Raw genomic sequence first — 22,567 nt, forward strand, 5'->3', positions numbered from 1 at the left:
CCGATCTCTTCAAGAGCCAGCGGAGAGCCTTGCACGAGGCCTCTGGTCTTGCCTAGGAAAAAACAGCTTGGACGTTTGCCCAGCTCACCTGTGTGCTGTTAGGGACTGAGTGGCAAGTGTGGGACAATTTGAGTGGATGCCCTCAGGGTCCTTAACTAAAATGCTCCGACGGGACCATCCTCCTTGCCAAGGAGAACACCCCCCTGGAACTGGTGGTACCAGACTCCACGGCAGAGGTGGAGGCCCAGTGCTAGCATCCCTCTCTGGTCACAGAAGGCTGTGGTGTGTGGCCAGAGAAATGCCCTGCTGTGTTGCCATGCTGACAGACAAGACCAGCATTCTCACCGGGACAGCCGTGCTACTGGGCAAGGGCACCGAGGGCGGTGGCGTATAGATGGAGGGGGAAGGGAACACAACATCCGCCGGAAGGGTGAACAGAAAATCATCCTTTATCTAAATAGAATAATAGAAATGAACAAAAACCTTTTAAAACAATCACAAAATTTACAAATAAATTGGTACAAAATAAATAGGAGAGACTGTAAATCTACAACATCGTTTGAATTATAAAATGCATTCATTATGACAATCAGCTCAGGAAACCTGTACATGTCATCTGTGCTTCTTTAGGTTTATGTACACAGCTCTGAACACTGTGTTCGGAAAACTTCACTGCTGCGAAGCATGAAATTGTACACTATGACACAGTCAAGGCCGAAGAGGATGAAAATCAGACACAAAGCAGGGTCTTATTTCAGGGCCAACGCAATGTGGGCATTGGGCCTCAAAACCATGAAAAGGCCTATTAGAAGCCCAGATGGGGAGGCAGCTTCCATGGTACAGAGAGATGGATTCTGCAATCCAAGGTGGGAATTTAGAGGCCATCGCTGTTGTGGGGTCAGTTTGCCAACCTGGCCTGGGAGGGTGGGAGTGAGGAAGAAGGCTCTGGTCTCATCACAGCGGTTAGACCCCATCACCAGGAAACAACCTCTAAAGTATTTCACGGAGGTACTTGAGAGCCCTGCCATAACACAGGAGACCAGCCTCCCTCCTCATCCCAAACACTAGCCCATCAGGAATAGTGGTGGGCCCCAAAAAGAAGGGGGGGGCAGGGATGCTAGGGTCAACGTAAGAGCAGCAACCTCTTTATGACAAAAAAAGAAAACCACTGCCTTCTCAGGCACTTTAAGGGACCAGAGAACCCTAGGCTCCACGGATGAGGGGCTCTAGAAAATATCTCATCTTAGTCACAATGTATTAACAGTAGAGGCATATGTACATAATAAATAATAATATAAAATAAAGCATATACATTTGTAGATTTAAAAGACTCCAGAAATAAGAGAAGTTAATGGACTGATACACTCCACCTTCACAGCAGACTTCAGACACGGGGACTAACGAATCAGAAGGTAGGCTGGGACTCTCTGGGGAATAAAAGTCCTGAGGCCTTATTCCTTCCCTTCTGCTGTGGGAGCCTGAGACCAGCTATGTATACCAAGGGGCCTGGGCTTCCAACAAAAAGGGAAGGCACCCAAGTCCCACCAGGTCTATGTAATAATTCTCTCCAAGGTGAACCTGAACAAGAATCTGGCCCCAAAGGAATCCCTTCCCAGGTGAATCCGTGTTGGTCAGATGTGGGCAAATGCCAGAAGATACCCTGCCAGGAGAGGCAAGCCATTCTTCCAGTTCATGTTTAAACTCAACATTAAGTGGGTATTCAAACTCAAAGACACATATACTAACTCAAGTCTTTCTCCTAGGACGTGTTGGAGCTGTGTACATAAAAACCTTGGTATACAAATTCCTAGAACTTGACTCTCTTGCTACTAGAACCTTTGTTTCTATGTCGCTTCAAGTACAGCCTGGTATTTCCCATCAAAAGATATTTACAACAATTCTAGTGAAAGGAGGTCAGTGGCTCTGGCACACACAGAAAGCTTACTTGTGCTGAGCCAACCGCAAAGGGCTAAGAAGCCAAGACAGTCCCCAGGCCAAGATGGCGGGAGGGAAGCTGCTCCAAGCTCTGCAGTTGCTGTGAACTGCCACCACCTCCTTCCGTCCCTCGGGCTGACCAGGGACTCTGGACCCTTCACACAGGGCAGAAGGAAAACCAGCAAGTAGGCATTCACTGCAGGAAGGATGCAAGTGTTAGAGGAAAAAGGCCCACTGCCACAGCCTTGAGGGACAGTGACCTCAGCAAGCTTGGCAAGGGTGCACCACTCACCCTCAAATGGAGGCAAATGAACCTCATCTTAGAGTTCTCTGAACTCATCTCTCTTATCAGTCCATTTGAATACAAAAGAAATATGAAAAGATAAAGATCTGTAAATGGCCCTGAGATATAAAAATCCACTGAGTAGGTTGCTCATTGATAAATTTACATCAGAAAGTTTCTGAATCACCCCAAACCACTTTCATACTTAATTCTCTAAATCCCTCCTAACTCTGGATCAATCTACAACTCACACAAAGGTCCTTCCTTGCTGGACAGAAGCACCACTAGCCCAGAGCCTAGAGTGGAACCAAACCCAACCCAGAAACTGTGTCCTCAGATACCGCACTGGCGCCCAGAAGCCTCCACACCCTGAACTGCCAGCTCAATCACCCCCCTGCAAGAAAAACTTGTCTCTGGGGTCAAAAGCGATAGGGGAGTTGTTCCTGTTGCTCATGCCATCGGAGAACTTGGGTCATGTGGTGGGTGCCAAGCCAACCCTCCCTGGCAGCTACTTCTTTGTTAAGCACCCTTCCCGCCCCAGCCTGGGTGAGTCTTTCGCTGGGAATCTTCGCTGGGGATCACCCCTGGCGAACCCTGGAGGAGTCTTGGGATCCTGGCCCAGGACAGGCGAAGAGAGCTACAGATCGCTACTGGCTGCTTTTCAGAAGATGAGAGGGTTGGGGTTTCTTCTTATTTCTGACCAGCCAGGACAAAGGCTCAGTCGGCCAGGGTCTTCTCCTCAACCTGAGAGAATGTGAGGGCAGAAGTTCATGGTCCCTGCTTAGCCCAAATTCCTATTACTTCCATTCCTAGTGAAAATGCAGTTCTACTTGTGTCTACCACTATTTTCCTAGACTTGGAAAAGCTGGTCCTTTAGTCAGATGGTACTGGGGAGAGCACAGGTAGATCTATTCACAGTTAATGTTCCATATTCATGTGGAGTTCTGCATTCAACCTTTGCACAGAAGTTCCTTAAAATAACATTAGAAAATGGCGAGGTGCCCCACTTCCTCCCACATGGGGAAGCCAATCATGTCAGCATGGGCACCGATCTCTTCCCTAAGTGAAGTGAGGAGGGAGGGTAGAACAGAGTTAAGTGGTGTGCCCTTTGAAATGCAAATCATGTAAGAACCAAGACTTAAACTAGTTGACTAGCACCCCAATGTCCGCCGTACATACACATCTTAATGGTCTGTTTTCCTAAAAGTTTAAATATATGATTTTGGGCTTGCCTGATGAATACAGAACAGAGAGAAATAAAGGGAAAGAACCTGTAGGGCAGTAGGGAAAAAAAAAAACAAAACCCAAAAAACAAAACCTTCTCATTTATAAAGACAAAGCAGACTGTCCTGGGAACATCTGGCTACTAGGGATCCAGTTTCAGGTGGAACCTCTGGGATGCTAGAGTGGCCAGAAGCAGGAGGCGGCCCTGTCTGGTCCCACAGAGCCAGGGCTGGAAGCCACCGCAGACAGGCGTGGGGTCTGACAACGAGGGCTCCCGCAGCATTCAAGACCCCAGCACCTGGTCTGTGCCACAGCCCACTCCCCGCCACACTCACGAAGCCAGCAGCCCCAGGGGAGGAGGATCTAGGCGCGGTGCAAGTCTAAGACCCGGCCGCTGCACATGGAGACCTCAAACGTTTGAGGGTCTTTCTCCGCGGACTCCCCTTCATAGACATCTAACTGCATAGAACTTATAAGCCAAAATCATCGTGCTGCCCGGTGAAGCCACGAGCCAGTGTTTCTCCTTCAACAGCCCGCGGGTAGTTTCCAGAGGGAAAGTAGGACCTGGGAGAAGAATCTGACCACTCAAGACGGTGAGTGTGATCCGAAGGGTCTTGAGCTTTCCCCAAAGCAGATGTAACTACAGCTGGGAATTATTTTCGATTCCCCGTTGTTATAAAATATGAATAATCCAAGGTAAAGAGTGGTGTGGAGAAAACAATCTCGGGAGGCTAAAATTTCATCCTCTTGGAGTAGGAGCCCGCACGGCAAAGCCGTCCCGGCCAGCACTGCTCCACGGATGTCCCTAAAAGCCGCCACGCTGAGCAGGTAGCGTGGCAGGTATGATCATGGTGAGAAGTCAAGGAGCCAGCAGCTGCAATCCCCGCCTCTCACAGAGCTTTAGGACTTCATAAAGGAACGGCGGGGCTCTGACAAAGACCCAACACATTAACGCTGATTCTAGAAGCTCCTTCCAGAAGCAAGGCACCCTGAGACAGGCCACATGTGGACAAGCAGATCGGCAGGGAGAGGCTGAGGGGGGCAGAGATCCTGCAAGTCCGAGGAGGCACGGCGTGGCAGGCCGGGCTCCACCAAACCACCAGGAAGGCCAGCGCTGTCCGGGCCCGGAGCAGGGGTGTGCTTGTTGGGGGGGGGGGCGGAGGGCACTCCCCTTGCAAGACCCAGGGTTCGCTTCCTTAGGGGGAACGCTCGTCTCTGCGCACGCTGGGGACAGTCCCAGTTCCCATGCCACACGGGGCTTGTGCTCAGCTCGATGCGTCTTAGAAACTGGGACCTTTTAACTTGGACGGATCTGTTTATAAAAGGGGATACTCGTGGGCCGGGGTCCCACTAACATTAAGCTACAGAGCTGCGGGGGCTCGCGGCAGGTTGGGTGCCAGCAGCAGCGTAGGGGGCGCCCCTGTGACCCTAAGGGGCGTGGCACCTGACGAGGAAGACCCTCCAGGACGGACACCCCGGAGGAAATACTGTGGTAAACGTGCCTGGGACACTGGAGCCACCGAACCGCTTTCCATGTTGCCGGTGACTCCCCAGCCACAGCTCCCCTCGGCCCAGAGCCCAGGCTGAGGGACACGTTCCTACCTTGAGGAGGGAGAAGGAAACTGTCGCTTGGCCTGGGGCTTCCCTTCGACCAGGAGACCCAGCGACTAGAGGCAGCGTGGAGTAGCAATCCTCCACGCGCACCGCGGTCAGTCCTTCCGCGGACGCACGAACGTCGCCGACAGAACGCGCTATCCCTTGGGCTAACACTTAAAACAGATAAGATCGGTGAGAACTCGGTCCCTCAAGAAGTACCTCCTGACATTAATTTCACTGCACGTGATGAATTTGGTATTAAAGTAAGGCGGAGACACACACGAAACGGCCACGACACACATTTGGTTTCTGAATCCCTGTTTGGGGCCAAACCGACCCGGGGCTGGACAGGCAGCCTCTCCGGCTTGGGCCGCATCTGAGGCGGGAGGCACAGACGTCCTCGAGCGAGGACCACAGCCACCGCTCGGCCCCAGGAGCCCAGGGACAGAGGGGAAGAGGGACAGGGGGCTCCCTGGGAGGAGGAGGAGGAGGAGGAGGAGGAGGGGCGGGGGCCCGTCGTCCCCAGAGTTCCCTCCTTTAAACACCTGGGTCTGGCAACGCCTTCTGGGCACAGAGCCCAGCGCGCCGCGGGCAGCCCAGCTCCTTTCCGGACAATTAACGTCATCCCGGTGGGAAGGGGAGGAGCTTCGACTCCACACCGCGCGGTTACTCAAAGGCCCTCTGGAAGATTTCCATTTGGCATCTGTGTAGCAGCATCCTGGGTTAACGAGAGCAAGGACGGGGAGGCGGGTGGCGGCGCTCTGGAGGCTGGGGCGCTGGGCTGGGGAGGCGGCCTGGCTGGGCCGGAGAATCCAGGCTGGAGGAATGGCGCCATGAAGTCACCTTGCCTCTTGCCAATGATAAACCATGGGCTTCAAATTCATTAACATTCATTTTGGTGATAAAAATTCCTTAGAGTAGGAGCAAAAAATCACATTCCAAGCAAATGTTAAACCTTTCTGAGGGAAAGGGACACGGTTAAACATTAACTTAAAACAACACTGAGCTCACGGAGGCGACTGCAGGCCCCGCGCAGCCTCCGCCCCACAGTGGGACAGACCTGGCAGGTCTGCAACCGCAGTTTTCTTCATTCATCCTTCAAGTTCCACAGCGACACCCGCTGGGCACGGAGGAGGCGCGCCCCGCCCGAGGAGGGCCGCGCAGGCCGAGGGAGGAGGAGCGAGTCCATTCGGTTCGGGTCACGTCATGGAGTCACGGCAGAGTTCACACAAAACAACGTAAAACTCTGCAAAAGACACTGTTTAAAAACATGATCTCTTGGAAAAATAAAAATAAAAATAAACCGCAACAATTTTCAACTTCATGCAGATTGAGGAAGGAGGAGAGTGAATAAAGATAAAAGGTACAACTGAAAAAATAAACATGATTCTATTTGGGTGGAAGAAGTTCATCTCCAAAATCTCGAATGCCATGCCCTAGCTGCTGATGTCACACTTCTAGTTTCTGCTCCTGCCCTCGCCATCCTCCGCCGCTGCTTCCGGGAAGGGGACAAAGTCTTTGGTCTCAGGATGTTGCAGGATGCAGCATGGCACACAAGCTCACACTAATGGGATTCACGGTCAGCTGGCCTGGGGCCTTGGGAGTGGGGGGTGAGGGTCGGCGGGGGGCGCCCTAGATGGCCCCTTCGCTGTGCAGGCTGTGGTTGGCCTTGTTGTGTGTCACACAGTTCTGTTCATTGAGCAGGTTGGCGGTCTCATCTGGCAACCCATCGTGCAGCTCCGTAAGAGTCAATTCGATTTTAGTGTTTTCACTGTCTGAAGACTGAGGAGTTTTGTCCATCCGGGATGCCATCAAGGCATTTTGGTATTGCTGTCTTGAGATCTGGGGCCAGAAGATGGTACAGAAGACAAACCAAGAGAACGCTTATTTTTAGGTGTTCTTGTCCCGACACTGTATTACATGTTAGAGTCCCCCAAAATGCCCGCACAGGTTTTTCTAGGAAAATATCATCCTCGAATATAAACTGAGCCACTTTTCAAGTTCAAGTGGACTCTGGAGAACAAGTCAGTTTTTACTGATATAAGCCATTTCCAAGTTTTCATCTCAAAATTTCACAGAGACTGGAAAATGGAGATAGGCTTCCATCAGCTGAAGCTGGCTCATTCTTTGGTTCAAAAGACGTCTTTATTCCAGACTAAGAAAAGAACCCTGTCTCGGGGCAGAAGAGAAGCAGAGGGTTCTTCCCACCCCATCTCAGCAAGTCTTCAGGGTCTCCGATCTCAGCCCTTTGGGGACCACCCAGACTCACTAGAGTCACGAGCTCATGAGGACTCGCTGGAAAAGGTTTATTCTTTTTCTGTCTCCAGCTCTCACTCCTTGAGCAAGCCACCTCTGACTTGGCAGCTCTTTTGTCAGAGCCAGGGAGAGAAGGTCTCCCCAAGCCGGTGTCCCAGCCAGGCACAGGACCTGGAGGTGGGGCACCCAAACGACAAGGGGGAAGCCCAGGGCCAGGGCCGGGACCGGGACGCCGGACAACTTGCTGTGGCAGGTCACCTCCAGTGGCCGGGCCCAGCCAAACCATGCGCTCTTCTCTTACCTTCACAAACTGAAGGTCAGAAAGGGCTCGCACTGAGTAGTCAGGGATGTAGACTTGAAGGAACGAAGAGTTGAGCTGATTATTGCTGCTCCCCAGTGTTGGCGTCACCGCGTCAATCCGGTCACTTCGGCTCAGAGAGTCTGAGTGGTTCAAGCCACAGGGGCGAGGAGGCGACTTGTTTTCACCTAGAAAAGGAAAAACAAACCCCAGAACCTTTTAAGTGAGGTACATAGAACAGTCAGCTCTTTATTTTCCAAATAATAAAAAGTAGAAATAGACCAGTTCGATCAACTTATACCAGATGCCTGAGCATCGTACAGCTCACCACCTAGAGGACCCCCCGCCCCTGCCCTCGTCAGCAAAGGGTCCATTCAGTTCCCCTGCTCGGCCCTGTTCATGCACACAGTCCTTCCCCAGGCTCTGACCGCACCTGGGCCAGGAGCATCCCCGAGTGCCGTGAAATGCACAGGCCGTGGGGAGACACAGAAGCTCCCAGAAAGAAAACATGGGGCATGGGAGGGCAGCACTTTGTTATTTTGCCAGAAGCAAAAGCAAAGTACTCTTGAGAATGTTTGTAAATCAGTATGTGTTTTTTTTTTTTCAGTTTGTTTCTCTTTTTTATTTTTTTTCAATATGTGTTTTAAAGGGATCCAAAGAGTTCTGTCTGTTCATACCATATCCCCCAACTGAACCTATTATCTTTGTCTCTGACCCCAGTAAAATCCCCATCAGGCAGCCAAAGTGTGTCTCAGTGTTTCGGGAACACTAGAAGACTTTAAGACCAAACTCTTAAAAGGCTTAAGGGACCGTAGGTGCTGCGGGAGTCTTTGAGGAGATGGACAGTATTCATACGTTAAAACAAAGTGAAAGGAAATTCAGTGAGTTTAGTGTTGTTGCTCTCAAAGGCAAGTTGACTGTAGCTTCTAATGTACATTTTGTTGAAAATAAAATGCACCCTCACTTTCATCAAAGCTTCCTCCATTTTTGCTTTTCCAATCAAATCTGTTCAGTAAATATTAAAGAGGGTGTTCACACTGGACAGGCCCTGACCTGCGTTAATGTCACAGGACAGGAGGGGACCAATTCTGATGGAGATCAGGCCGGTCCGTCTTTGCAGTATGCCCCTGACAGATGCTCCCACAGGAGCTGGCCCTCGGCTGGTCCTGCCCTTCGACTCATCCACATCTGCCATCACGCCCATCAAAATCCACCCCCTCGGACTGATATGGCAGTCTCTCCCTCCATCCGTAGAGCTCCCCTGAGGGACCGCCACTCCTCTGCTACTTGAAAGAGCCCTGAAAAGTCTGAAGATGGTTGTGTTCTCCTTCAGCCTCTTCTCATCCAGCTAAATACTTCGACGTCCTTCACATCACGTTTTGTCACTCCTTACCCTGTCCCGACCACCCTCTGAGATTCCTTCCACTCAGTAAACGTCCCTCTTAAAATATGACAACCATAACAAACCGTGGTAAGTACTCAGTGAACCTCAAATGGTCAGTTCCCTTTCTCCTGAAACTGTCAAGCACAACTTCCCCTACAATTCTGTCAGATTTTCTGTTGTTCAGAATTAAACTCAGAGTAGCCGTTCCTCTGCTTGCTTCTACTTTTCTTCTGAAAGAACAAGGCAAATGAGTAATCTATCACGTTTTCTCTTCAGCAGAAGGGAACTTTGGTCAGATGACCCAACTCTACTAAGTCTCAGACTCCCTATCTATCTGTAAGAAGATCATAAAGTCTGATGAGGACTCCAAAGGAGATAACGTACAAAGTGCTTGGCACAGCACCTGACACCTAACAAATACCCCGTCAATAAGCCTAGTTAACATTATTCTATTTCCTGTTTGCCTCATTCCCCACCTGTCCGCCAGGTGCCCAACCTCAGGTCCGAGCCTTTCTGTACTTGTGAGAGCCTCACCCGGGCTGACAGATGGAATTGTTCTTTTGAAACAAGGGATCCCACTGTATCCCTGGGCTTTAGCCCCAAATCACATCACCATTTCTATAGACGGTGTTTACGTCTGTATGTTATAATTTAAAGGTTAAAAAACCAAAACATTCAAAGGGCACTCTGCTTACTGATCAGACTGTGCATTGGCAGGCAGACGTCAGAGGCCCTACTTCTGAGTCTCCTGTTCTTTCCTCCTCAAGAGGATTACAGGGCAATTTCTCTGGTTTCCCCAAGGTATCTAGACCCCTAGTCCATTTCCTCTCATCTCTTTTGTGAGATGAGCCCTCGCCTTTGCCAGGAACCCACTGCCCAGCGTCCCGGCCGCCGTGTGGGTAAGCAGACCCTGTTTCCCAGAACCCCTTCTACAGCAGCGAGCGTGACAGGGACCCCACGCGACCAGCCTTTCGTGAACATGCAGTGAGACAGGAGTATTCACGCCAAGGAGAATAAAGACTTTAAAAGTGGCCAGCCCCCAGTTCAGGTCATGTTTTGTGGCCAAATTTATGTGCCAAATTTTTATAATAATTATGATAAAACATTCCCATTTTAATTCCTCTTATGCCTTCTCAGCACCTAGGAATTCTTTCTTTTTAGGAGTAAGCCAGAAAGGTAAAGAAACACTCCCAGCCTCCTCCATTGGAGCCACAAAGCACCTTTTGGAATAGGCTGGAAATCACTGGTTTAGTTCAACCTCCACCTATTCGGTATCAAATTATTATAATGCCAGCATCCTGAAGGCCTGCACCCACAAAATGGTGTTTTGTTTTGTGTTTTAATTATTACAGGACCAGATAGAGTGGACACGGCTCAGAAATCTCTAAGTTCCATGGGAAAAGTAAAATACAAATGACATTTTGTGAGCTTCACCCAAAAGTCACTTTTTTAAAGTCACTCTTGTTCAGCACTTGTGGTATTTTAAATAGGTGGCAGATGCTGGCAAACAAAATGGGGAGAAAACACACTAACACAGGTACTGACACACAAATATGTATTTCTGTGCATATGTACGTATGTTGTGTGCACAGGCATGTTTATTCCGCCAGCTGGTTGGATTCAAACAGACCTACACATAAGATCTTATCCCCATACACCCCCAGCTTTTTCAGAGCAAAGACCTGAGGGAACATTAGCTTCTTTCTAGGACAAGTATTGCCTCTTTTACTAAATATCAGCATTTGAGAGTTTTGCTGAACCTGGATTAGGAACGCCAATTTCATCAGATTTTAAGATATAAGCTGTGTGGAACGAAATAAATACAGAAAAACTCAACTCCCAAAAGCTCCGCAATTTTAATTAAAGAAAGATTAAACCTCTGCCTTTCTTTTTAGCTGCTGGACGTATTAGGCAGGCATGAGCGAACTCTCCTGCAGGGCGGGCAGCCGGGGAGGAATGTGCACAGCACTCGTTCAAAACAGAAAAGGAGACAGGACAAGCAGGGCCACCTGCCTGTCAGAGGCGGGGACGCACGTGCCCCGTTCGTGTGGCTGCTGGGACAAGGACCAAAGCAACAGAACCGAGAACGCTGCGGCCTCTGCAAACTCCACACACCCTGACTTTGCTGAGGTCAAAGAACCAAGAGCAGCCCCCTTGTGCTGCCCTGAAAGCCCAAGGTCAGCGGTGTGGGTGGGCCAGACAGGGAACAGTGATGACCCAGGCCAGCACCGTGCTCGCTTTCTGCGGGTCAGCACTACTCCCGCCCACACACCGCCTGCCAGGCTCCTGAACCCTTCCCATGACTGCTGTGGGCTTCTCCGTTCCTGGACAGCTCACTACCGTGTCTGGAAACGTGGAGAGTTCGAGACCTCCAAGAAAAACCGCAAACAACCTCGACCACATAAAGGGAACCGATCTGGCCGGCCAAGACTTTGGCGGGGTGTCAAGGGAGGCAACCAGAAGAATTATGAAAAGGAAACATGCAGAGTTACCTGGAGAACCTGCTGCTAACAACTCTGTTCTGCTGACAACAAAGGTACGAGACAGGGACAAAGGAACTGAAAAATGGAGAAAAACAGGGTGAGACCATATCAAAAGGCAAGAAAGGAGATCTCTGCACTCAGGGGACAGGAGTGGATACCTGTTCTACTAATATGAGCATTCAATTCCAGAAACGCAAAAGCCTATATGATATTATGGAAATTAAAAAAGGAACACATGCTGCTTTCCAGGAAGAGCAATATACGGAGCCTGAAATCAGAAGAAATCCTATTCAAATGGTTCTCTACTAACCTAGAAATCTCTTAAGCCATTAATACTCTATTGGGGCTTATAGCTCAAAACGTGCTCTTCTTAAGGATTTAAATCTCAACGAGCCACACAAAAGGGGGACTCAATTAATCAACTGACCCAAGAGCATGACCCAAGCCGCCCGCGCCAACAGAGCCTACAGCATCCCTCCCTGTGGCAAAGCAGTTAGTTATTCAATTCACAGACATCCTTAGTCTTGTAATTTTGCCTGATATTTTGAATTGTTTTGGAATATTTTGAAAGTTCAAAGTATTAGAAGACAGTAAATAAAGAACGTTAGGCACAGGTCTCCTGGGAACGGTGGACCAAAGTCATCCTCATCACTGCTACTCAGAGAGCTACAGGTCCGTCTGATTGAAAAGTCCAATCAACACTGCTCTCCCTGGCAGGAGTCCTATTTCTTGGGCAGGGTTGTTTTTGGGTTTTTTAGTTGTTTTTTATTTTTTCTTATTTTTTTAAAAAAGATTTTATTTATTTGCGAGAGAGAGAGAGAGAAAGCATGAGCTGGGGGGCAGAGGGAAAGGGAGAAGCAGACTCCCCACTGAGCAGGGAGGCTGACGTGGGGCTTGATCCCAGGACCCTGAGATCATGACCTAAGCTGAAAGCAGACGCTTAACCAACTGAGCCACCCAGATGCCCCTCTGTTTTTTGTTTTTAAATTGCAGTATAATTGACACGCAATTGGGCGGGTCTTGAAATTGATTACTGTAGGATTTTTCTAGGCAATCAATATTAAGAAATAGAAATATTATCTTGAGATTAGGACACTAACTGTATCTCTCAATGAGTATACAAAATCCCAAATCCTACTTGTCGAGTAAAATACTGGGCTTTGTAATAAGTAAGATGTTATTAACGAGGGGCGCCTGGGTGGCTCAGTCGTTGAGCGTCTGCCTTTGGCTCAGGTCATGATCCCAGGGTCCTGGGATCGAGCCCAGCACTGGGCTCCCTGCTTGGCGAGGAGCCTGCTTCTCCCTCTCCCACTCCCCCTGCTGGTGTTTCCTCTCTCGGTGTGTCTCTCTCTGTCAAATAAATAAAATCTTTAAAAAAAAAAAAATGCTATTAATGAGATCCCCTTCCTTCCTGGCATTTCCCAATGAGGCCAGGCCGCTGCAGCCCCACAGGGTTGCTGTATGGGAGGCCTGCTCCTCAACTCCTTTTCTGAATAGGATTTGCCTTTACATGAACCCACAGTTCATATAAATCGGGCTAATGTTTAGGCTTCAAGAATCAGTGATCAGTACATCCTTACTCTTGTAACTTTCTTTTCAAAGCCACCTTCTGAATCTGACTCTGCTAACCTGGGGCTAATTCGAGGCTGGCTGCCCAGTAGCAGTCACAAGTTCAACACCCAGCTCTTACACCGACATTTCCTCTGTGCTCTCAAGCTTACAAAGCACTCATATGGATAAGTATCATCACATTCTATTCTTCTAACAATCACATGAGGTAACCTTATTATGTCCTTTTAATAAGGAGGAAACCAAGACCTTTCTCAAAGGCAGCCCACCGTATGCAGTGAAACTGCAGCTGTGGCCCAGGGCCTCCCAGACTAGTTAGGACCCTCCCCGCCCACTTGGGAGCATTGAGAGCAGACCACCTTCAAGTTTATAGCAGTCACAATTAAGTGGGGTTAGACAGGCCCATGTTCACACTGGTGTTAGTCCACAGTTGGCAATGGGGAGGCTGGCCAATGTGGCTGAAAACCCCACAGCAGGATACTGAGAAGATGCATCTGGGGCAGGGGAGGCTGAGGGGCATGAAGAGAATCCTGAACACTTCCTTGGCTTCCTAACTGTAGTAACATCTTCGGGTGCCCAGGACAGTGTGTGGCGTGGCAGATGAAGACTAAGGTCACAAAAACAGATGGGTCTGGAGGTATCCCCTCCCCTTTTGAGACTGGTTTCCAGAAGCGGCCTAGGTTGTTTTAGGATGGGCTATTTTGAAGTTTGGGGTTTTTAAGTTTCCTAGCGCAGCATGTCATTTGGTTCTGTGGCCACAAGGTGGCACTGCAGCACCTCTGTTTACCTGTCAGCACCGGTCCAGCCAGGCGAAGGCGGCGGCACAAGCACACTGCAAAGCAAGCTATCTGTGCTCCATGTTCCTGCTAGATACCACCTGCTGGCATCTGGGGCTCAGAACACCGGGCCGACACCTAGGGCACAGCCATCCTTAGCTGGCAGACTCACCTGACCAGCTGCCTAGACAAGAAGAGCCGGCTATCGGCAATAAATATCCATTAACAAGCTCGTTCATCCTCAGGACAATGCAAATTTAAAAACCTCCAGGACAGCAGACATTTAAAAGACTCGACAACATCTAGCAGTGGGTGTCGAGCCACTGGAACCCCTGTCAGCACAGGCAGGAGGGAGCCCCGGGTGCCACTCCCACACATACGCCCAGCAGAAACGCACACACGCTCGTGGAAGACGTGCCCAAGGGCAACGTGCGCGGCCACACAACGCATGGCAGCCCCCAGCAGGACACGACCCCCATGTCCATCAGCAGCGAACAAAGTCCACTGCTGTGTATTTGCACAATGCAACACTGCATGGCAGTGAGAAGGTCTGAGCGCACACAGCAATAGTGACCAATGTGACAAGGACAACACTGGATGGGAAGGGCCAGACTCGAGAGAATATATCCCGTGTCAGCCCATTTATACAAGTTCAAAAACAGGCAAAACTAGTCTGCGCTTAGAAGTCAAGGCAGCGGTCTGGGGGACAGTGACAGAGAGTGTGGTGGCGGGGGGGGTCTGTGGGGTTGGTGACATTTATCTCTTGAACTGGGCGCCACCTCATATGGGAGGCTTGGCTGTGTCAAAGTTCATGGGGGCACAGGCTTAGGATTTCTGAGGGTGGGGGGGTTCTGGTACACATGATATGCTTCAATAAAAAGGTCAAGACGTAGATAAACAGGGCTAGCTGGCCGGTACAGAAAGGTGACCGTGGAAGGGCATTCTGTCCTAAAACCCAGCCCTGCCCCAACGGGCAGAGGAGGGGCGCTCACCTGGAGAGGCCGTGAGAGCCATCACGCCGTAGTAGGAGAAAGCACTGGCTTCGAATTTCATGCCTTCCTTCCCAGCTTCTACTTCCACTTTCCCCTGTGAGAAGAAAAGGGGAGGGTTTTCAGTCCAGTTACACCAGTCCCTCAGCAAGCTCTGTGCAAGATTTGTCGTCCCTCAGATTTTTGTCTAAATTCCTCTCCCAACCATCCCTGGGAAGGAAAGCCTCGCATGCTCTTTCCCACTTAGCAGAGAGGGTTAATTCATCTTAAACATGGAAACTGGATTTGGCTGGAGATGCAGAGATAACCGTGAACGTGTGAGGTTTAATTTCTGTGAGTCCACTTAGTATTTTCCCAGCATCCCTAGTTTGTGCATGGATTCTTTGGGAACCCTCCAGTAATAAAAAGATGGTGCTCTCGCCCCATCAGTGGGACAAACACGGGGGAAGACATGGTCTTGCAGGAGGCCAAGCTGGAGCAGCACCAGGGTTAAGGGTTAACACGGTTCATGGCCATGGACTACCTGGGCTCCAGGGACCAAATTCACTCCGGTCTCGCTAACACAGCATCCTGTGTCTGCAGGCGGGACCCCTTGTCACCCAGACCCCCCACGGGCACCGCAACACCTCCGAACTTCCTCCTCAGTCTTGCAAAAGCACCTTAGCAAGTCTCCTTCCATCAGGACAAAACCTCTCCCTGAAGTCCTCCCTCCCCTCCTCTTCCTCTAACTTGTCCACAGCTTCACGCATCAGTTCCTGCAGGACAGACTGCGGACGCCTCGTTCACCCTGCTAGCCTGAGGGTCCACTGCGATCCCTGCATGGGAGGTGCCCAGCATGCGTTTTCCAGGTGACTGGAATATCCTAGTCAGTGAGCTCCACTTCTGGATTCCCAAGCCGAGCGCCAGAACGGCTCCTGGTCACCGTACTAGAGCTGCCTCTCCAGTGAAGGCTACCTTTATGGTACATCCTTTATGATAGGAAAAGAAAAATGACGGTACCACTCATTGAAGGAGAACTGTGCGAACAAGTCAGTGCTTTCTTAATTCACTTAAGTGCTCGTAACTCCATGAAGTAGACACAATACTCCCCCCGCCTTACAGGTCAGGAGAGGGGCTCAGAAGGATTAAGCAAAGAACAAGCTCTTGGCCAACAAGCTCGTTACGCCGCCCACTAACACAAACGATTATTTTCATAGTTCCCTATTGTCATACACTACATTCCCAGTAAGGGAAGACTTTCCTCCAATCACTTCTTCAGAAAACCATCTACTGTCTCTCTTTTAGGTTTCCCTTCACTCCAAATAGCAGTGTGATCACTTCCCAACCAACTCTCTTGCTCTAAGAAAAGCTGACCCCCCCCCCCCGCCGCAATGTAAAACCGCCCTGCCAACAATTGGGGGCCGGGAGCCCTGAGTACAAAGCACGCAGGGCCCCAGAGATGCCATGGGGTCTGGGCGAAGAGCGCCCTTGCCACGCGCAAGTTTCCACCGTGCGCGACAGATGGGAGCAGGTGCAAGACCGATGGGACGAGGCGGTCAACAAAAAGTCTCCCTGAGGAAAAACGGCCAGAATCTAAGGGAATCAGAGAAAAAAATTACTTCCTGTTCTTCTACACATTTTGTACAGGAAGGAAAATCTAAGGAGGAGGATTTGAGCCAAGAGAAGGGAGGGCAGGTCAGAGGTGGGAAACAGCAGACAGCCAGGCTCTCTGGGTTTGCGCGGGAAGGCGAGGGAGAGGTGGCTGGAAGAGCATCTGGAGAGCTGGGGAGACCGCGGGGCTCCTGGGGGGACAGACCAGTGGGGCCCGTGCTTGCACACAGGGGCTTAGCTCCAGAAAGACGGAGTCCAGGCTCCCAGGCTGGGAACCACAGGGCTGGAAGAAGGGGGCTAGGGGAGGAGCTGTGGATAAGGGATGCACCCAGTTTGGCGAAAGCAGAAGGGAGAAGGGAGTGTAAGGGGGCGAGGGGCAGTCACGAATCGTGGCAGAAGTTTGCTCTAAGTGACCAGAAGACGGGCACCACGAGCGCGGAAAGAAACACTGGAGAGGCGCTGCTGTATCAGTGCGGTAGACAAGCGGGGACAGGACACCTTCCCTTCCAGAAGAGTCCATCAGGAAAGGGTCCATCAAGAAAGGCTGAAGCAGAAGAATGAAGGTTAGGAGGAAGGTCAGGATGGAGATGGGGGGGAGGAGTATAGGGGGAGAAGAGGTGGTCACTACGGGAGCAAAAGCTGGAAGCTGGGAGGAAAGAACAGACGAGGGGCAGTGACTAGCTTCAGAGGCAGGATCCCTTAAGAGAGGAGGGAAAGAAGACAGGTAGGGACATAGTACTCAGACTCTGGTGAACGATAAAACCAAGCTCCGGATGGTACAGATCCTGTCAGTTACTTAATCCATTTCTTCCTGCACTAACCCTTGACCTTGTATCAAGTAGTTCATATAGATGTATGTGGCTGTCTCTGTAGTCGTAAGCTCAATAGTGGCTGCAGGACCATCTCGTAACCTGAATTCCTATGCAGAAAATCAAGAGGAAGCATCAAATGCAACAGAGCCTCATCACGACTTCCATCTTTATGGGTCTCCAGTGGATCTGGATCATTTGTTTTACAAGCTCCAAGGCCTTTTGTATTCTGTGTCCCTGCAGAGGGGCAGCCGTTCACAATTCTTTATAATTTTCATCAGAACCAGCAGGGTAACAGGCACTCCCCAAAAGACTGTAGATAACAATATGGGGTCTGCCTCTTGGGAAGGAGCTTTTCCCAGGGCAGTACATACACCACAAGCATGCCTGGAACCCCGGCCAAGTCAGCTCAAAGACAGAGATCCCCAATTCTTGCTGTGTCCTGGAAACACCTGGGGATATAAAAAACAAAAAACCTGATGTCTGGCTCCCACTCCCAGGCATTCTGATTTAACTCGTATGGCTGCAACCTGGGCAGTAGGATTCTAATAAAGCTCTCCAGTTGATTATAGCACGTAGCAGGTTGGGAATCGTTGCTACAAGGCTGTTTGTGAACAATGGCCCCAGCTCTGGAGTCTCTGCGTACCCTAGTCTCTCAGGAAACTCCCCCGTAGTCATGGTGGCTGTCTGCGAATTGAACAAGGACAGCCACACAAAGACTCAAAGCTCTGGATCTTAGCCATCTTAGTTCATCTCTCCACCCTTTGGGACGCGCCTCCAGGTTGGGGAGGCTCAGCCACCTCCTGCGGCCCACCAAGCTGACATCGACCAGGCTACGAGGTGGTCCCCGGGGCTCCCGGTTCCTCGTGTGTGGATTCCCAGAACTAGTAAAACAAACCTCCAGCCTCAGAGACGGCAGTGCTGAATTTTTATTTCATACAGATGTTTTTAAAAACGCAACCATCTACTCTAACCACCATTTTGCTTCAGGCCAGACATCTTCACCCCCAAAATACATAAAATATATAATTTCAGAACAGACAGGTCTTTAAACTGAATATATGTAATTTTATGAAGATCTTGCTGCAGCTGTCTTTATTTTTCTCACTTTGTCTCAAACGGGTGAAAACTTTGTCAAGCATCAGCACGAAGGAACCACTGCGCCAGACACATTTTCCTTCATTTATAAAAATGCAACGGACTAAAGGACCCCATGGTTCTTTTGATTCTAGTTTTATAGGATTCTACAATTCCACGCTTTGAAAACTGCCCATCCCTGTACTCCTCACTACACAAGTGAAGCTTTTCTGGCAGGCAGATTTTAGAAACATCCAGTAAACATTTTTTATTCCTGTATGTGTGTCAATGGCTCCCCAAAGTGACCATTTCCAAAGAGACCTACCAGTATACAAATCGAAGCCGCCCCCATGAGGAAAGGGCCTGCCTGGCCTCACAACCAATCAGGTGTCCTTAGATAAGGATTTTTTTCTGTGTAAGGAGCCACATACCAACTTCTGAAACATGCACAAATTTACTCTATACTCTAGCATTAGCGCGTGCGTGCGTGCGCACGCGCCCGCGCGCACACACACACACACACACACACACACACACACACACACACACAATCAGCACAGCACATGACGGGCTCCCAAAGGGAGAGCTTGGACTTCATGTTTAAGCTGACAAAAGAGAAGGAAGGCCTCCCTGTCTCAGGCAAAGCTGGCTTCCTAAGTAAAGTTACCATCACAAGCCCCCTAACCTTTCTTTGGAAGAAGGTTATTAGGGAACTCTCCTCAAAGCTCCTAAGCCTCCAGAAAGTACTCAAAGCAGTCTTGTGCTGTACCTGGCCCCAAGGTGGGAACCTGTGCTAGCCTCACTGGTACCAACAAGATCAAGTGGTCAGCGAATGGCGCGGACTCAGGGAGACCAAAACTCCCTCAGGCTCCACATGCCGAACATCAATGCAGTCTCCTGTTCACCTTTGAGTTTTTAATTTTTTTAAATACCACCATCACAAAGTATTCCGTGGGGCTTGACACCTGAAAGTAGGTAACTGAATCCCAGTGGCACAAACCCCAGCTGAAGTTCACCAGCACTGCCCTGTAAGAGGGGAAGCATGACCCGAAGAGGGTCTGTTCTGTGGCTCAAACGTTCCCTAGCAATTGTTTTCCAATCTGGAGTCCGGAGATGTAGTCTTGGGATAGCAAGTTCCCTTCACAAATATTTAAATTTTTAAAAAACTTTTGATGGTCAAAGATTAACGCACACATATTTTGGACCATCTGGTTGACCATTTTCTAACCAAATGCCACCACCAGAGGTCAGCGCCAGTGTCTTGGGGCTCACAATTGCATGGTAAAGTTGTTCTTACTACCTGAAATCATCATGGCTAAGCCTTGCTGCTCAATCAACTGGGAGCTTGTTAGAAAAAAGCAGCATTTCAGACTTCACCCCAGTCCTGCGGCATCCACAAGTGATGTGCGTGAAAGTGTGAGGAGCACTGAAGTGGAGAGAAAGGGACAGAGGAGGACCAAACATCAGTAACCCAGTCACACCCAGCGGAGGCCAAATAACAGCACAGCATCCTGCACAAACATTCAAAGGAACCCAAACTGAACCAAGGGCTGAAGAAGTGTCAGTCATGGCTGGGCACATGGAGACCCAAGCGTGCTGAGTGCAAAAGAGCCTGCACCAGAGCCCCTGCCTTACTGGGACCAGTGGTACTTTCCCAGCAGCCAATGTCATTAACACATTTAAAATATTAATTACAAGTCTGTTTTGGTTTATACAAATTCTAACTCAAAGAGCGCAAAAGGGGCTTATACCTAGTTTTTATTTACACATATCTAAGTATAATTTGTTAAAAATCGGGTCAACCCTGGGTATCCGAGTAATTTTTTTTTCCTTCAAAATGGGTGCTATCTGTATTTGACTCGGGACGAAAGATTATTCACTGGGACACACAGACTCTACAGCTCAAAAATCCTCAATAAAGGTTTGGTCTTGAAGGCTTAAAATCCTCTTCCAATAACAGGTGAAATGGTTCTAAGTAATGTCTAGGGATGTGTAAGCTCCAAGATGCTACCTGCCACCCCCACAAAGGAACGGATTTCACTCTCCAGGGAAAACCCCTTCTGAAGCCCTGTCAGAGGCCCTGAGGAGAGACGTTGAGTGGGACAGCTGAACAACAACAAAACCCCGAGGCATGAAATCAAGCAGAAAAATTAACACCAGGAGAAAAAAAAAAGTGTTCCTCTTATTGATTCTATAATTGGCAAAGAAAAGAGCTATTTGTTGTCCTAGTATTCTTTATATTTTGTATTTTTTCAAAAAAAATCAATCTGGTTATGTAATGTGAAGGAGCAATTATATACACACACACAATTGCAAAAAATATATATATATGTATTTTTTGCTTCTTTAGATATTTTACTCCCCAAAGGACCAACAAATCCTTCACTATAAAATACCAACTCCATGAATTAGAAAAACGGTTTATAGTAGTTATAATTATTGTACACACCCTCTTGATATTTTTCTATGTGCTTTCCACTTCTTTCATGACTACATGATGGTCTCATCATGTGGTTAATATAAGTGTTTGAGACATATGAACTACTACTTTATTATAATTAACAAATTTGCTATAAATATGTTTACATAGATAACTTTAGCAAATAATTTCTTTAGATGCATGTGTATGAGGGATTGTATGTATGTATTCCCAAAAGGAGGCTGTCAGTTTAAGGATATGATTGATTTTGCAGCACTTTTTCTTTTTCTTTTCTTTCTTTAAGATTTTATTTATTTGACAGAGAGAGACACAGCGAGAGAGGGAACACAAGCAGGGGGAGTGGGAGAGGGAGAAGCAGGCTTCCCGCGGAGCAGGGAGCCTGATGCGGGGCTTGATCCCAGGACCCTGAGATCACGACCTGAGCGGAAGGCAGATGCTTAACGACTGAGCCACCCAGGCACCCCACCAGCACTTTTTCTTTTTTGTTCACTACTCACCATGGATTTTTACAAAGATTTTTTGTTTTGTTTTCTAAAATAAAAAAAAATGGATGCTTAATTTTGTCAGTTGCCTTTCTGATATCTATTGATAAGAGCATGAGGATTTTTTTTTCTTTACCCCTTTCCTAATTAACATGGCATATTTTGGTTTTGTTGTTCTTAAACTAGTCCTGCATTCCTAAAAAAACCTAATTTAGTCAGTCACAGTGAATAAGTCTTCGGGGACGTTGCTGTTCTCTAACTGCTACCTTTTTAGTTAGGAAATCTGACAATCATACCATCTTGGCCCATTTGTATTATACAGAAAATGAGCTCCTCCAAGTTTCAATTTTTTTCCAAGTGATTTCCTTGAATCTAGCTGTTTTAAAGGCCAAGAAAGAACTTCTTGTTTTGTTTTTCTCTCTTATCACATGAATTACATCAGTAGAAAACTGATTTTGTTAATCTTTTAAAAGAACCAAATCTTGATTTTATTTATGGGCTTTAAGGCTTTCTCATTAACATTTTTTTCATGACTATCTTTATTATGTAATTTGTTCTTTTTGGTTTATTGCTTTGTTCTTTTTCTAGATAATTACAGATTTCTTTTCCTTATTTAAGTACTCAATAAAATTTCAGCATATAAGGTATTATTTAATAATATCTTTCATGATGTTCTCTATTTTATGATATTCTATATATTTTCTCTCTAATTCAGTTGCTACTTAGGGCTTATCAGCTTGATGTTAATTATATTTTCAACATTTCTTTAAATAGGTAATATATGCACCTGGTAAGAAATACAAATTCAAAGGGAGAAATAAGTCTTCCCAGTCCTCCAAGTCTCCCTCCTTAGAGGCAACCACCTGTGACTAGACTCTTGAGTAACCTTCCAGAGAGATTCATGTATATACAGATGCACATGAAACACATGGGAATACATTATAACACCCTGTTCTGAGCCTTACGTATAAGCCTTTGTAAGAGAATTGGTCACCATTTAAAAACGGCTTAGTACTCTTCAATTATGTATTTTTAGGTCCAATTTTATTTCATTATGATCTATACAGGTGGTCCTAGAAATTTCTACCTTTCTGAGTTTAGAACTTATATATGACAGAGCAAATCAACTTTATCAAAGTATATAAAACTTTTTAAAAAGTTTATTTTCCTGGCTTTATATTTAATTTTCTCCAAATTCCTGTTAATTGTATTAGTCAAGGTAAAACACTTTTTTCTTGGTATGCTTACTCTTTTATGATGGTGGAAATTATTTTCCACCAAAATTATATTCCTATCCATTTCCATGGGTACACACATCCATGAGTACTCGGCAGGTCCTACAATTTACATGAGTCCAGCAAGGTCCCAATTATCGA

General features: G+C 48.1%; 1 protein-coding gene across 2 annotated transcripts in view; it reads right to left on the bottom strand.

Annotated features, from left to right (window-relative positions):
• Window positions 1-362: 362 nt before the first annotated feature.
• CNNM2 (cyclin and CBS domain divalent metal cation transport mediator 2) overlaps window positions 363-22,567 on the bottom strand; it is a 148,831-nt gene continuing 126,626 nt past the window's right edge. The window contains exons 5-8 of one of the 2 annotated variants that reach the window (XM_025881133.2): window positions 14,797-14,890; window positions 11,469-11,534; window positions 7,596-7,780; window positions 363-6,880 (exon numbers count right to left, since the gene is read on the bottom strand). In XM_025881133.2, coding sequence (XP_025736918.1) covers window positions 6,671-6,880; window positions 7,596-7,780; window positions 11,469-11,534; window positions 14,797-14,890 — 555 coding nt within the window. In that variant the 3' untranslated portion in view covers window positions 363-6,670. The remainder of the gene's footprint in view (window positions 6,881-7,595; window positions 7,781-11,468; window positions 11,535-14,796; window positions 14,891-22,567) is intronic. The other variant, XM_025881132.2, reaches the window with a different exon arrangement.

Source organism: Callorhinus ursinus, unplaced genomic scaffold (assembly GCF_003265705.2).
Source record: "Callorhinus ursinus isolate GAN/ISIS: 27379988/994484 unplaced genomic scaffold, GSC_fseal_2.0 scaffold20, whole genome shotgun sequence".
NCBI lineage: Eukaryota > Metazoa > Chordata > Mammalia > Carnivora > Otariidae > Callorhinus > Callorhinus ursinus.